The sequence below is a fragment of the Sturnira hondurensis genome, unplaced genomic scaffold, assembly GCF_014824575.4.
Source record: "Sturnira hondurensis isolate 20B ecotype Veracruz unplaced genomic scaffold, ASM1482457v3 Scaffold0020579, whole genome shotgun sequence".
NCBI lineage: Eukaryota > Metazoa > Chordata > Mammalia > Chiroptera > Phyllostomidae > Sturnira > Sturnira hondurensis.
Window position 1 is genome coordinate 2,687,719 of NW_028093210.1, and position 15,297 is coordinate 2,703,015.

The window sequence follows — 15,297 nt, forward strand, 5'->3', positions numbered from 1 at the left end:
CATAGCAGGATCAGAGCCCTAAAGTGTTCACTAGATCAGGGCCACTCAGTCGTTGGGTTGTGACGTTGTATGTGGGGCAGGGTCAAAGAGGGACAATGGCTTCCCGTCTGCCTCCTGCCGCCGAGTCCCCCACTGGCGCCGCAGCCACCACCATCACCAGGCCCACGCGTTTCGTTCCACTGCACGCGAGTGTGCCACCGCCGTCAGCCCTCCACCACTGGGTTCGCCCCCTGGGGCCTGCGTGGTCTGTCTCACCATGCGTGAATGTGCAACCGAGATCAGTCTGCCCCACACCCCGACTGGTTCCGGGCTGCCTGCGCACCTAGGTCTGGGGATCTGTCCTGCCTGACCCTGCTCCGCTGCTGGCTCCACCTCTCTTACCGTCTTCATTGAACGGTTCGTAGTTGTCGGACTTCCGTATAATTCCATTTTCTGGTCTTTGGGTGTGTCCTAGTTCTCCAAACCTTTGTTGTATTCAAACTTGGTTGTGGGAGAAGGCACAGTGTTTCCATCTATGCCTCCATCTTGGTGGAAGTCTCTTTATCTATTTTTTCTTAGTTAAGTCCCCTTAACATTTCATATAATAAGGGCTTGGTGATGATGAACTCCTTGAATTTGACCTTATCTGAGAAGCACTTTATCTGCCCTTCCATTCTAAATGAAAGCTTTTAGAATGGATAGAGCAATCTTGGATGTAAGTCTTTGGATTTCATGACTTGGAATACTTCTTTCCAGCCCCTTCTTGCCTGTAAGGTCTCTTTTGAGAAATCAGCTGACAGTCTGATGGGTACTCCTTTCTAGGTGGCTGTCCCCTTATCTCTTGCTGCTTCTAGGATTCTCTCCTTCATTTTCATCTTGGGTGATGTAATTATGATGTGCCTTGGTGTGTCCCTTCTTGGGACCAACTTCTTTGGGACTCTGAGCTTTCTGGATTTCCTGGAAGTCTATTTCCTTTGCCAGATTGGGGAAGTTCTCCATTATTATTTATTCAAATAAGTTTCCACCGGTGGCTGTTCCTTTCCCCATTTGGTACTCCTATAATTTGGATGTTGGAGCGTTTAAAGATATCCTGGAGGTTCCTAAGCCTCTCCTCATTTTTTTGAATTCTTGTTTCTTCATATTTTTCTGTTTGGTCATTTCTTCCTTCCTTCTGGTGCACTCCCTTGATTTGAGTCCCAGTTTCCTTTCCATCACTATTGGTTTGCTGTGCATTTCCCTTCATTTCAATTAGTTTAGCCCTCATATGTCCCTCTAATTTGTGACTAAAATCAACCAGTTCTGTGAGCATCCTGATCACCAGTATTTTGAACTGTGCATCTGATAGGTTGGTTATTTCTTGGTCACTTAGAATTATTGGCTCCAGGACTTTGAGTTCTTCTTGAGCCATGTTTTGGTCTGTTTGCACCTGTTATGTATGAGGAGCAGAGCCCTAGGTGTTCACCAGGGCGGGGCAACTCAGTTGGGGGGTTGTGACGCTGTATGTGGGGGAGGGGTTAGAGAGGGGCAATGGTGGTCCTTTCTGTTGCTTCCCGCTCCTAGGGCCTGCAAGGTCTGTCTCACTGCTCACTCCTTCGTTGGTTTATCTGTGCACAAATGTGTGGCCACCATCAGCCAGCTGCCTTGCGCCCTCACTGGGTCTGCCTTTTGCTACCCCATACCTGGCATAGGCAGGGCCTCTTACAGGCTGGCTTCTGGGCTTTGTTACTGTAGGTTCAGAGCCGCCATGGGTCTATGGCTAATTTAGCCCCATTATGAAGGGTGATGCCCTTCTGAGAATTCTGCCCAACATCCTGTGAATTAGAAGGTCCTTCCACATGGCTGTGGGGACATATAGTATTCCTGTCCCTGTGTGGGCTCTGAGAACTATTCTCTCTGCTCCTTTCCGGGGATTCTTGCCCCAGCCTCTTTGCATGGTTTCTCTCACAGAAGCGCAGACCTGTCCTAGGCAGCAGACTCAAGGGACTCCCCACACATCATGCAGCACAGCTGTCTGTGCGGCCCCATCCCCCATGGCCTGGGCCGCACGTGCCAGCTGCTGGGCCTCCCTGACCTCCTAACTCTGTCTCCTCCTCCAGGCAGGTGCTGGGTCTATCAGAATTCCATTTTCTTGCACCACTGCCTGGCAACCATCTCGGCCGTAGCTGATACAGTGGCTCCCCTCTCAGTTTCTCTTCTCTTGGGGAGTAACTGTCCTGCACTGTGACCCAGGGACTGAAAACCATCGTATCACTTCTTGTCCAGTTTTCCCATTGTTCAGAGGCCCCTTTTGCTCCAAAATTATTTCATAAGCAAATGGCCGAAAAATGGAACAGCATGTCAGAAGTTTGATGATGATCCAGAATAAGAGGTGACTTTGGGCTAAGATAACTGACAGGATTAACACTCCCTTTTTTATTTTGTTAACTAGTCACAGTGTGAATGGGAACGGCAAGATGGCACAGACTGTAATGGCAGCCTGGTGTTTACCCACTCAGCAAGCGTGTGCTCTACCAGCTTCCACCAGGGCCGGGGTACCCGTGAGGATCAGTACCTCCTCACAGAGGCCCACGCGAGGAAAGGAGCCGATCCCGCAGGAACTCGCACAGACACAACGGCAGAGCCACCCCCCACCTCTGGGGAGTCGAACCGACAAGGCCACCTGCTTCTAGCCGTTCTGGCCTTGGCCGCAGGACCAAGTTGGTGGGTAGTGGGCTGGATTCATGCCTGGCCTTCTGCGACTATCTCTGCTTCTGCCTGAGGCTCTGTCGACAGCTGCACCTGGATGGAGGGAGCTGGTGGTAGCCCGAGCTGCCCTGCCGTTCCTCCATGCTTGGGGAGGGGCGCCAACCCCTGACTGGCAGCTGTGCCTCCCTGCGGGATGTTGAGGGTCTGGAAAGTCAGCCTCGTGAGGTGAGTGGAGTGTAAAGGTGGGGTGAGGACCACTGCTGCTCCCCAGACCTGCAAACCTGTATTTTCCAAGGAGGCCGGGGTCTATGAAGTCTGCAACTGCAGCTGGTCTCATGTGAGCACCTTATTGTTTCCACAGCTGGGACTCTGTGAGTCTCAGACCCCAACCTGGGGTAGTACCCAGACCTCTGGGTGGAGAACGGAGGCCAGGCCCTGAGTCTGGTCACAGCCGGGCCCAGTATAGGCAGGACCTCTGGAAAGCCCCTCAGCTGGGGCGGGACTAGTACAGCATCCTTCACTGATGGCAGGCTTGACAAGGTGACTGTTCTGGGGGCAGCTGGGGGAAGGCTAAGGCACTGGGGGGATGGTTCAGTGGGAACCTCACTCCTTCCACAGGCTGAGCCTCCCACAGGCCGTCTCTGTGCACATTCCCGCCCCCCAGTGAAGAACTCAGCTATAGGAATGTTGCAGCCCATGGCTTCCCATGGTGGTGCAGGGAGAAGCACCAGGGCAGCTTGGCTGCTGTAGCTTCCTCCCCGCTGGTCAGGCTACATCACCTCTGTCCTGCACTCTGAGGAGCAGCAATACCCAGAGCACGGAAGGTGAGCAGAGGGTGGGAACTAGTGGACGTGATGACCAAGGTGTGCGGGGAAGACAGTGGGACCAGCCTTTCCCACCTGGCCCATCCAGGCAGGAATGGGCAGAATTGGAAAGGATGCCCACTTTGGGGACTCAGGCACGGGCTCTGGGTGAGAGTTGTGATGGCCGCTGTGCTTTGGGGCGGCACCAGCACCCAGGTATTGGACCCTGGGGCCGTTTGCCCACATGAGTGCCCTTACTGTGCTTGGGAATGGGTGGTCCCCTTCTCTCCATGGAGATAAGCCCACACCAGCTCCACTCTGGGGTCTGCTTTTCGGCAATCCTCAGCCGTTTGCACAGGGCCTTTTTGACCGGGCAGAGTGGTTCTGAGCTCTGTCTCTGGCCAGGCTCTGCTTCAGTGTTGCCCTGACAGCTCCTTAGTCAGGGGGAGCCTCCCTCCCCTCCCATCAGGAGCTGCAACTTTGGCGCCCCCTTCTCTCCCTTGGCTACACGCGTCTGTCCTCCCAGGAGTTGGGACATGGAGGCCGAGGAGACACCTAATGACAGAAGCCTGTCCTTTGACTCATTCATCATAGAGGACTAAGTCAGCTCCCCTCATGTGAGATGCTCACACTTCAGTGGGGACAGACAGCGTAGCTGAAGAAGTGTCTTGTTAGAAACTAGTATTGCGTAATTGGCCAAAGGGGCAGAGTCCCCAGAAGGGATGCGGCCCTGGTGCTGGCAGTCCACAGGCCCCACTGACCTGAGCTGGGGACACATGCTCCTGTTCTCCAAGGAGATGTAGGCTGAGCTGCTCACATGTGGCAGTGCCATGCCTGGGCACCGTGCCATCTTCACCTTTAGGACTGGGCTGAGGGGGCAAACACCATAGGATTCCAATGAGCATGCGATGTTTTCAGTCCTGGAGACTCTTGGTTGGGCAGAAGGGAATGGGCTGTGTCCCTCCCGGCTTTCTCATCCGCTGCAAACCTCTGCAAAGGACATTTGGGCTCAGAGAGGTCGACATGGCCTATGCTAGTTGGACCAGCTTGCCTAGTTCTTAACCCACATCCTCTCCAACTCTCCATTTTACCAAATCATTCCAGGTAATGAAAACAGACCGCTTCTCATGGGATAGCCTGCCATGGACCACTGCTCCCTGGGGACTCAAGGAGCTGGCCGTGATTCAGAAGGCATCAGCTTGAAGGCCAACAGAGTCACTCCAGCAGCCGCCACTCAGAGGGAAGCTCAGGAGGTAAGAGCTGCTTCCTGCACTGGCTTTTCCCCTCCAGGCAGGCGCAAGTGGCCACTAAGAGGTGTAGAAGTTAGAGGCACTCTACACAGTTTCCCGGGGCTGGGGTGGCATCCTGGGAGCGTGGGCAAGCCACAGGTGGAGTGGACTTTACAGGACTGCAGGTGAGCTTCGGTTCAGCTGAGCCCCGGACTGCCCTGTGGCGGCCTGCCCACCCTCCTCTCCACCGTTTGGCCATGCACGGCACCAGGCAGTCATGATAACACACTGAGAAACAGGACCGGGCGTGGGAGGGAGGCGACAGGCCCAAAAGAGGTTAGGGTATCGGAGCTCTCAGACATGGACCTCAAATAATGGATTAACATAATAAAGCAGCGAATTGAAATGCATAAAAAATTTAAATTCTAAAACAAAATACAATAACTGAAATTTAAAGTTTAGTAGGTAGGGGTTTCCTAGGTCTGACGCTGTGGTGGGCTCAGCTGAGCGAGCATCCGAGGCGTAGGGAGGGATGCCGGTACTCGCCGCGGCCACCTGTCAGCCGCCGAGATGGCGATGCACGCGGCCAAGAGGGCGAATGCTCAACGTCCATCTGAAGTGAATTGGATTTTGTATATAAGAAATGTGCCTCATAACAACACAGCTGAAGACACGTATGACAATATTTGGGAAGTACGGACTTATTCATCAAATCAGCATGGGGGACACACCTGGAACCAGAGGGCCAGCTCACGTGGTCTGTGAAGACACCTTTGATACCAAGAATGCATGTGACCACCTGGCAGGATGGGTAACGGGCACCTGTGGGTTTGCACTGTAATGCCAGCAGGGCATTTTGGGAGACGGGGAAAAAGAAGGAAGGAAGGACAGTTGAAGCTTCTCAAGGAGAAATAAGGCATCAACACAGATCCACCAAAGTAAATGTTTTCTAGATTTTGATTTTAGACTAAAACCCCATGAATCACCACTACTACCCTTTTTTGGTTTTTAGTTAGTACTGAATGCTGCGATTTCTCATTGAAGATTTAAAATGACATGCTTAAAACTTTGATAAATGTTAGAATATATCATTAGCAAACTTGTAGCCTTCATAAAAGATGTCGGTGTTTTCTCTTGAACTTCCCCTCCTGTGTGATACCAGGGGTAGAAAACAGCAGTTGAACCGTGTGAAGAGTTATGTGGTAGGTGGCCTTCGGGACCGAGCGTCTCGAGAGCAGGGACTTGTTTGTGCTCGCAGTTCCTCCAGTGTGCGGCCCAGTGCAGCCATCAGGGAACTTGTTGGGAGGTTGTCATTGATTGAACATCTATTAATAAATCTTCATAGTAAGTCCGTGAAGGTAGATATCTCCATTTTGCTGATAAGGAAACCAAAGCTCATCGTGTTGGTTGAATGAATAAAATGCTTACATTAAAAAAATTGCCCCGGCTGGTGTGGCTCTGTGGATTGAGCACCAGCCTGGGAACCAAAGGGTCTCTAGTTCAATTCCCAGTCAGGACACACGCCTGGGTTGCGGGCCAGGTCCCCAGTGAGGGGAGCGTGAGAGGCAACCACACATGATGTTTTTCTCCCTCTCTTTCTCCCTTTCTTTCCTCTCTCTCTAAAAATAAATAAAATCTTTAAAAAGTAATAAAGTAAAAGGTGTGGCCTTTCTGACTTTTTGCACTGCCCAGACACCACACAGGCCACCAGCACTGGCGGGTCTGGACTTCGGAGCACATCTTTGGCCAGTTGTGGGAAACTGTTACGACAGCTGCAATACAGAAATACCCAAACCTTGTATGAACCCAGGCATGGTTAGCGTAGATGTATTGGGCATACATGTAGATCCTTCTGGAAAGTTGCACAGCCATAAACTTCTCAACATAGGGGGCGGACTGCCTTCCAGTGTGAACTCTCTCATTGGCGTGGCACGAACATTCTATAGTTGATCCTGTAGTGAAAACAATGGAACCTAAATCCTCTAGTATTTCATTTACAGAGATGGTGCCAGTAGATGAGAGACTGATATAAACCACATCCTCAGGACCCAGAAGAAACTGTTTTGACTCAGAGGCCATCATCACCGTGAATGGAGTCAGTCTCAGCAGTTCTGCCGAGGGCTGACGGCAAGCGTGATGTCTTCACGTGCCGATACAGCACTGCGGGTAGTGAGGACAGGGGGTCGGAGAAGTCAGGAACCAGACCTTGCAGGGTTTGGGTTTAAATCTTTGGATGAGAGCTCATGTAGGATTTTGGTTTAAAATATGGCATAAAAAGAAAAAAAGATGTTTCACTTCACCCCAAAAGGGGACTACAGTAATCATGAAATAAGTAAAACATCACTGCCCTTTTATTTGTAGATTCTTTTTAGAACGTCTTTTATGTACAAAATAAAAATCCGTTTATAGATAAAAAAATAAATAAAATAAAATTCAGTTGGTGGATTTAACAGCAATTAGAGACAGCTGAAGAGGGGATTAGTACCTGGAAGACAGATCAATGGTAAACATTCCTGCAAACCTCAGAGTGACCAGCTGGCTCCATCCAGGGAGCTTCCTTGTCCTGGCCCCTCAGGGTCCTGCTCGCCCCTTCTGTAGAATCTCGGGTAGAGAGGGGGTGCTGGTGTGAAGGCTTTCTGTGTTTGGGAGACACTGAGGGGTTTGGAAATTTGCAGGGTGTTTCCCATTGTAGCCTTGTTAGAAACGTTACTAGATGGGAGTGATGTTCTGTGACTGATGAAATCTTCAAGGGCCTTGGGTTCATTATTAGGAGCACAAGTGTGTTTGTACTCATGGGCTGAAAGCTAAAGGTGTGCTAACCTCTCCAACACACACCTTAGAAAATGTCTTTGCTTCTCTCCTGAATGTAGAGTGCAAAACAGGAGCATTGAGGGGTGGAATGACCGGGGAACTAGGAGAGGCTTGTCTGCGATTTGCAGCGGGTATGCCGTGTTCAGGCCTCATCTGCTGCGGAACTCGAGTGCTGCTGGTCCCGCTGATGTGCTGGGCACAGGTGTGGCCGGGGGTGAGGAGGCAGGTACTGCTGCTGAGTGTGACTGTGCAGCTGTTTCGGACGGTAGCGATTCAGACATCTGGTCCAAGAAATTTTCCATCCTAGTTAATGGTTTCTTTATAATGAATGGAAATAAATCCACGAGGGCTGGTGATTTGTGGCTGGGTCACAAGCCAAGGCCAGTGTGCTGAGTTGAGAGGTGACTGCTGACCCGAACAGAGTGACTGACATGGATTAAAGCAGTGTCACAGCAAAGACATCACTCTTTGATCTACAGTAAAGGATAGGAGCTCCTTTGCCCTCCAAAATGCTGTCTGTGGGATTAGCGGACACAACTCCTGGTGGGAAAGAAGGACTCCTGGGTGGAGCCCGGCTGAAGGAAGGCCTGCTGGTGGGGCCACAGTGGCCCTCAGCTTGAGCCAGAGGCCCCGCAGGGTCCCTCATGCGTCAGGACAGGAGGCTGTGCTGTGTTCCCTCAGGAGGGTCCACGAGGAAGGGACGTTCTGTCGGCGTGGCCGCGAGGGCTGCCCCGGGGAGGTGGAGAGCAGGAGGTGAGCGCATAGCCCCACTGTCTTCAGCTTTTGTCTGTGGAGCGCCCCCTACGTTGCAGGTACTCTTTCTGGGCTTGGGGCAGTTTCACGGACAAGATGGACAAGGTCTCTACTCCCGTGGGGCTTGTGTTCCAGTTTGGAGGTCGGCCTTAAATGAGTCTGAACGAGTGAGAGCAAGCACATTAGAACAAAGAAAACAGGTGATTGTTGTGCTGAAAAATGACACTAGGAGCTTGTGGATAGAGAGAGAACAGGCTCCTTGAAGAAGTGACATTTGAGCTGAAACAGGAATTACAAGGTGGCCCTGGCCTTTCAGGAAGAGTGAAGGCCCTGAGCTAGAATTGCTCAGGTCTTGGTAGGCACCAGCTTTCATCTTAGGAACAATGAGAAACTGATGACGTGTGTTAAGCAGGAGAATAACATGATCTGATTAAATGTCCCCATGATGTGCTGGGTGACCACTGGGAGGCTTTGCGTGTATTCAGAGGACCAGTGTGGTGGCCGTGGAACCCGGAGGAGGACAGACTCCGCCGGGCCGAGGGAAAGCAGGGAACAGGCGACTGCTGGGTACCTGAGCATCTGGGCGGAGGCCGGCCACGGTGGGGGTGCAGCCAGGGACTCAGTCCAAAGTCTGTTCTGCTGCGGCAGGTTTACGAGGCCGGTTGGAGTCGAGTGGAGGCGACCCAGCTGCAGCTAGAATCAGGGATGAGGCCTCATCTTGGAGCAGGTGTTTCCTGAGCAGGTGGAAAACTGCTGTCCCTCAGGACAGCTGATCATCGTCTGCCCACAGTTTCTGATAATTTGAAATCCTTCTCTCTCATGCTCCACACCTTGTCACCAATTCCTGTCCTAAGCCTGCAGCTCTCTCCACACCTTGCCATCCTTTCTGCTCTGGCCACCCCTGTCCCTCACCCTAAGCCAAACTGCTTGCCTTCCCCACTCCTAAGCCCAGTCCTTCTCCTCACAGTGGCCGGAGGTTCTTTCTAACATGCAAAACTGGGCATTCAAAGCATTTTGAGTCATTTCTTTTTTTAAGAGCTTTTCTTTTTTATATCACTCAAGGATATATTTATTGATTTTAGAGAGAGAGGAAGGGAGAGGGAGAAACATGCCCCAACTGGAGATCGAATCTGCAACCCAGGTTTTTTCCCTGGGGATTGAACCCACATTTTGGGAGTGCATGGGACAACACTCCAACCCAGCCACCCAACCAGGGCGAGTGATTTCATTTTTTAAAAAATTATATTTATTTATTTTTAGAGAGAGAGGAAGGGAGAGAGAAAGGGAGAGAAACATCAGTGTGTAGTTGCCTCTCATGCGGCCCCCATTGGGGGACTTGGCCTGCAACCCGGGCATGTGCCCTGACTGGGAATTGAACCAGCAATCCTTTGGTTCGTAGCCTGCGCTCAATCCACTGAACTACACCAGCCAGGGCCTTGATTTCATTTTTAATATTAACTTTTTGTTACCTCATTTTTGGATATTGCATTATATTCAGTTGTGTGGTTTGTAAAGTTTTCGATTTGTAGAATCTTTTAAAATTAAAAATGTTAACATTCAAAAGTAGAGACTAGTATAATGAACCTTCATGTACCCACTACTCAGATTCAGGGCCAACATTTTTAAATAAATCCCAGACATCGTGTTATTTCATCCTGATGTATTTCAGTGTGGCATTGAAATCTAAGGATTGTTGAAAGCATAGCTATAATAGCATTATCAAACCTAAGAATCTAATACTTCCATTTACCAGATCAGCATTTGATTTCTGTGACTGCATCTTAAGTGATTTATTAAGCAGTGGTTATTTTATTTTATTTAAAAAAATTTAGCCCTGGCTGGTGTAGCTCAGTGGATTGAACGCGGGCCTGCAAACCATACGATCGTGGTTCGATTCCCAGTCAGGGCACATGCCTGGGTTGCAGGCCAGTTCCCAGCAGGGGACACATGAGAGGCAACCATACATTGATGTTTCTCTCCCTCTCTCCTTCTCTTCCCCTCTAAAGATAAATAAATAAAATCTTTAAAAAAAATTTTTAGAGTCCCCAAGCCTCCATTTGCCTGCTGCCAAGTGAATAAAAGCCAGCTGTGCGGGACCGGGCGGCCACAGGTGTGATATTCCCTGAGGACCTAACGGTCTAGACCCGAGAGAACAAGGCCCAGAAAGAGATCAAGATGGGGTTTATATTTTCAAAATCTATGAATGAAAATATGAAAATCCAACAGGAGTTCATGCTTATGAATGCTCGACTTCAGCTGGAAAGGCAGCTAATTATGCAGAATGAAATGAGAGAAAGACAAATGGCCATGCAGATTGCTTCGTCTCGGGAATTTCTCAAATACTTTGGAACGTTTTTTGGGATTGCAGCCACCTCTGGAGCAAGCAAAAGGAAGAAGCCAGCCTTCCTCTTCCCTATCATTCCATTAGGCTTTGTCTTTACCTACCAGTATGACTTGGGCTGCGGAACCCTTCTACAAAGAATGAAAGGTGAAGCCAAGAACATACGGGAAACAGAAAAGAGTACGTTACAGCTGCCAAAAGGAATGATTTCTTTTGAAAGCCTTGAAAAAGCCAGAAGGGAACAAAGTAAATTCTTCATAGATAAATAATATCATGTTTACCTATCTAATCTCAAAACAAAATTGTTGAATTGTGGTTTTCAAAATTTTTTAAATGCTCAAAATTTTTATACAATGTATTCTATTTTAAAATATTAAAACATAAGATCAGTTTTGTGAAGCTATTTTAAAATTTTATAACATTCAACAAAAAGGTACTCTAAATAACTTTTGGATTTCATATATATGTAAATTATATCTAAATGTAAAACTAATAAATTATATTGTTTCAAATTCCCCCCAAAATTTTTTAAAGATTTTATTTATTTATTTTTAGAGAGAAGGGAAGGGAAAGAGAGGAAGAGAAGCATCAGTGTGTGGTTGCCTCTCTTGTGCCCCCTACTGGGGACCTGGCCCGCAACCCAGGCTTGTGCCCTGGCTGAAAATTGAAATCGAGGCCCTTTGGTTCTCAGGCTGGTACTCAATCCACTGAGCCACACCAGCTGGGGAGGCAGTGGTTTTTTTAAGCAGTTAAAGAATTTAATGTTTAATAGGATCCTGACAAGGATCAAATATTGCATTTAGTGATGTATCTCAAGTTTCTTTTCAATCTGTTAACTCCTCTCTTCTCACTATTTTTTTCCCCGTAAAATTTATTGGTGAGACCACATTCTTGGTCCTTTGGTTTCCTACAGTCTGGATTGTGCTGTGTCCCCGTGATGTCGGTGACCACAAGCCTCTGTCTCTAGAGCTTTGATCATTTTCAGGATGGTCTTGGCAAGCTTCTTGCAAAGTGCTATTGTGTTCTCTGGCCTGGAGGCCAGTTGTAGCCGTTGGTGATCAGCACGCAGGTCAGGGGATGCAAATTGCCGAACCTCAAAATCTAGCCCCGGTTCCTCATCGTTCAGCTGGAATACTCCTCCCTAAAGCGCAATTTCATCTCAGTGGTGCGGTTCGCAAGGGAAAGACAGGGTAGGTTCTTATGCTCTGACTCTGTTTGCCGGCTGCAGAATAACAACTCAGCTCCCAAAGGTGACCCATGAATTTTTCACATCGGTGTGAACTCTCGGTGCAATTAAACATGTTTAATCTACTGAACTTGAGATGTTCAATCTACTGAACTTTGTAGACTTGAAATTACTCATCTCCTTAGCAGTCTGTAGACTTGAAAATTTTTTGTGACAAGATATTTAGTATGTTGTAAATGATGAAGGCCGCAAAAGAAAGCATATCAGTGTAGTAAGATATATGGTCTAGTAATGCAGGCATGCGTAGTGTGTTAAATCCCAGACAGTCCCAGTTCAGAGCACCTCCACTGAAGGGCTCAGTATTTTAAAGGGACCCTTTGGCCAAAAGAAATACCTAACAGTTTCATTTATAAGTCCAAGCAATTTAGTATTTATGTCCTAGCAACTTACAGTAGATATTTGGAAAAGTAATACATATAAATTTAAAGAAAAATGTTTTTATTTCATTTGTAAGTAATCACAATTACTTACAATGTGTGCGCCTGTCAGGTTTTTCTTACATCTGTTACATACTAATTCCATACAGTATTTGCTTTATTAATAACCTCCAGAAGCCCAGCTTTGCAGAGACATGAAATCACAGAAAGGGACGTGGCAAGATAGTTTGAAGCCATGAAGTGTCCAAAAATGTTCAGAATCACTCTGCCCCTCAAAAGTAAAAGGTGCCCCGTGGTGCCAGACTTCACTGCCGGGCCAGGGCACCTCAGCACACCTTTGGGACCCAGAGCTCTGGGCCCTGCCTCCTTCCCTCTGGGTCGGTGGACACCCCTTTCCCCTGGGCCCCATGCTGGTGTCACTGCTGGCCCCCCGCAGCTCTGGGGGGCGTGGCACGGGTCTCGTGGCACGCATTATCACTTACAGCCTGACGGCCTGTGAGGTTTCCTTTGAAGCCATTTGTTCCCAGCCTCAGTGCTTAGAGAATTTTTTCTTCATCCTTTGATTTTAGCCACAGAGCTGGAGAATGAGTCCAACTTCATTGTGATGTGCCGTTTTCCCTACCTGTATCTGGAGCATGTTTAGCCAATGAGGCTGGCAGACTCTCAGGGTTAATGTAAAAATAGCTCACCCCTATCAGAGAAAGTAAGTGGTCTGCTGTCAGTGCCCATTTTCCTGCTGATGTGATTTTGAAAAATGCCAGAAGCCCCTTTCCTCCCCTCATGCCCCTTCTGCGCCTCCAGTGTGGACCGGTGCAGGAGTCCCTGACTCCTGTCATTGGCATTGGGCTTGTCCTTGTTGCTGGCTAAGACCAAGAGAATGTGGGAAGAAATGGCAATGTACAAATTCCAGGCTGAAGCATCATGTATTAGTTTACCCTTAGGGAAGTTTTTACCTTCCACCACATTAGATGGGCAGGCCCTGCATAGCCAAAGCCCCTCAGCCTGGCCCCAGAAGAGGTCCAGGGAACAGAGCTCTCCCAACTGATCTGTGGGCCTATGAGCAAGAAAAAAATGCACATTGTGTTACACATTGAATTTTGGGATTGCTTGTTGCTCAGCAACAGTTGACTGATGAAAAAGAGGTCCACGAGGGAAAGGGAAAGGAGTGATGGAAAAGACACCATCTGATAGGGGCTTAGGGGCAGGTGGATTTTTAGGGAGGTGTGAAACGATTCTTCTGGAATAACGAATGGAATGTTATATCGGTTGATTCATAAGGTAAACCGAAGAGGAAAGCAGTGTGGTTTTATCCCCTTTTTGTAGATGAAGACTTTGAGGCGCGAAGTGGTTGATGGTGCAGTGAACGAGCCTGCTCCGGGCCCCAGAATCCCTGCTTTCCGGACCAGGCTCTTCTCCAGGCTGCGCTGCCTCTCGTGCAGGCCCAGCCCTGTGGGAGGCCAACGTGGCCACAGGGCTTGGCTCTTACCAGTGGGGCCAAGGTCGGGACCTTCTGGTGTGTTGGGGAGAGGGCAGGGGCCAGGACTGGGAGCTCTCCAGAGAGAAAGGGCAGCGTTTGGTTCTGAGGAGGGCAAGGGGGGCCAGCAGACAGATGCCTGTGTCCCCCATGCTGAGAACTCAAGTGGCCAGGTACCTACACTGTGAGCCATGATCTGCAGTCAGTGCTGGGTGTCTGGCCAAACACTGGACCAGGGACTGCCCTCCAGTTTGCTCACATGCACCCTCAAAAGGTCTGGCAAGTGTGTCCAGGAAAGAAACTCCTGGAAGAAAGGAATCTAGGCTAGTGGTCTTGCTTGGTGGTTGGCATCTGGATTTCGACCTGCTCAAAGCTATGCTCAGGAATTGAAAATGGGAGAATCAGCGATCAAACTTTTGCAAAAGGCTCCAGTGTGGCTTCTGGAAGCTTAAGGGCCAGGCCACCTGACTCCAGCGCACGGAGGCCTTACCAAAGGACGTGTGAACTGATTACTGCCTGTGCTGACAGCCAGGGCTGCCCGTCAGCACATTTTCATTGCTTCAGGGGGTTCTGGTCTTGTGAAGTTGATATACCTAATAAACTGTTAATAGTCCTCCTGCTTCATGGTCAGCTGGCCTGATCTGTGGCACTTTTGTGACTTTGACCTTGGTGCCTACTGACTCCCCCCACAGCCCTGCACCACCTTCACACGGTGCAACCCTTCCATCCCAGGGAGGAACCCGGCCCACCCCCTGTGGACGGGTGGTGGGCTGCATAATGGCACCCCAGAAGGTATCCATGTCCTAATTCCTGGAACCTGTGAACCTGAAACCTGGGACCTGAAACTTTACATGCCCCAAAATGACTGCAGATGTGATTAAGGATCTTTGAGATGGGGAGAGGGTCCTCGAATATCTGTGAGGACCTTGAATTCAATCACCTGTCTTCCTCTGAGGCGCCGGGGAAGAACTGACGCAGAAGACAGAGGCGGAGACTGGAGCCGCGTGGCCACACACCAAGAACGTCAGGAGCCGCCAGAAGCCAACAGGGTGGGAAAGACCCCACAGAGCCCCTTCCACACCGCGATTCCAGCTCAGCACAATGGGTGTTGGGCTCTGCCCTCTAAAACTGTTAGAGAATACTTTTCTGGTTTTTTAAGATTTTATTTATTTTTAGGAAAAAAGGAAAGATGGGAGAAAGGAAGGAAACCGTCAGTCAGTTGCCTCTCATACACCCCCAGCAGGGGAGCTGGCCTGCAACCCAGACACGTGCCCTGACTAGAAATTGAACCGGTGATCTTTTGGTTTGTGGGATGATGCCCAACCCACTGAGCCACACCAATCGAGGCTCTATTGCTTTAAGCCACCAAGTTTATGGTAATGTATGATAGCAGCCACAAGAAATGAATACAATGGGAAAACCAAGGGTTCCAAAAAGAAATGACTGGACCCAACCTGTCACGGGCCCTCAGTTGCTGCCCATATCCCTGTGACTCAGGTCGCCTGCACCTAGAACGCACAGGCTCTCGTCCCATCCAGGGAAGGCTCTTCACTGCCTTGCAGGCAACCAAGGTGGGCCCTGCAGTCCCCACCCATTCCT

The 15,297-nt window shown here is 49.5% G+C and overlaps 1 protein-coding gene, 1 long non-coding RNA gene and 1 pseudogene across 4 annotated transcripts; all 3 read left to right on the forward strand.

Moving 5' to 3' along the window:
• Nucleotides 1-2,211: 2,211 nt before the first annotated feature.
• LOC118975782 (uncharacterized) lies at nt 2,212-14,911 on the forward strand. 3 transcript variants are annotated; one of them, XR_005064137.1, is made up of 3 exons: nt 2,212-3,488; nt 4,572-4,720; nt 14,875-14,911. It is a non-coding gene; the product is annotated as an uncharacterized LOC118975782 (long non-coding RNA). The 3 variants fall into 3 exon arrangements; XR_005064136.1 differs by lacking the exon at nt 14,875-14,911 and adding an exon at nt 12,794-14,766; XR_005064138.1 differs by lacking the exon at nt 14,875-14,911 and having other exon boundaries at nt 2,215-3,035; nt 3,283-3,488; nt 4,572-4,941.
• On the forward strand, nt 5,267-5,809 carry LOC118975781 (splicing factor 3B subunit 6-like; annotated as a pseudogene).
• On the forward strand, nt 10,306-11,079 carry PLGRKT (plasminogen receptor with a C-terminal lysine). Its single transcript, XM_037029901.1, has one exon. The coding sequence runs from the start codon at nt 10,436-10,438 to the stop codon at nt 10,868-10,870; it is 435 nt and encodes a 144-aa protein (XP_036885796.1). The 5' UTR covers nt 10,306-10,435; the 3' UTR covers nt 10,871-11,079.
• Nucleotides 14,912-15,297: the final 386 nt, after the last annotated feature.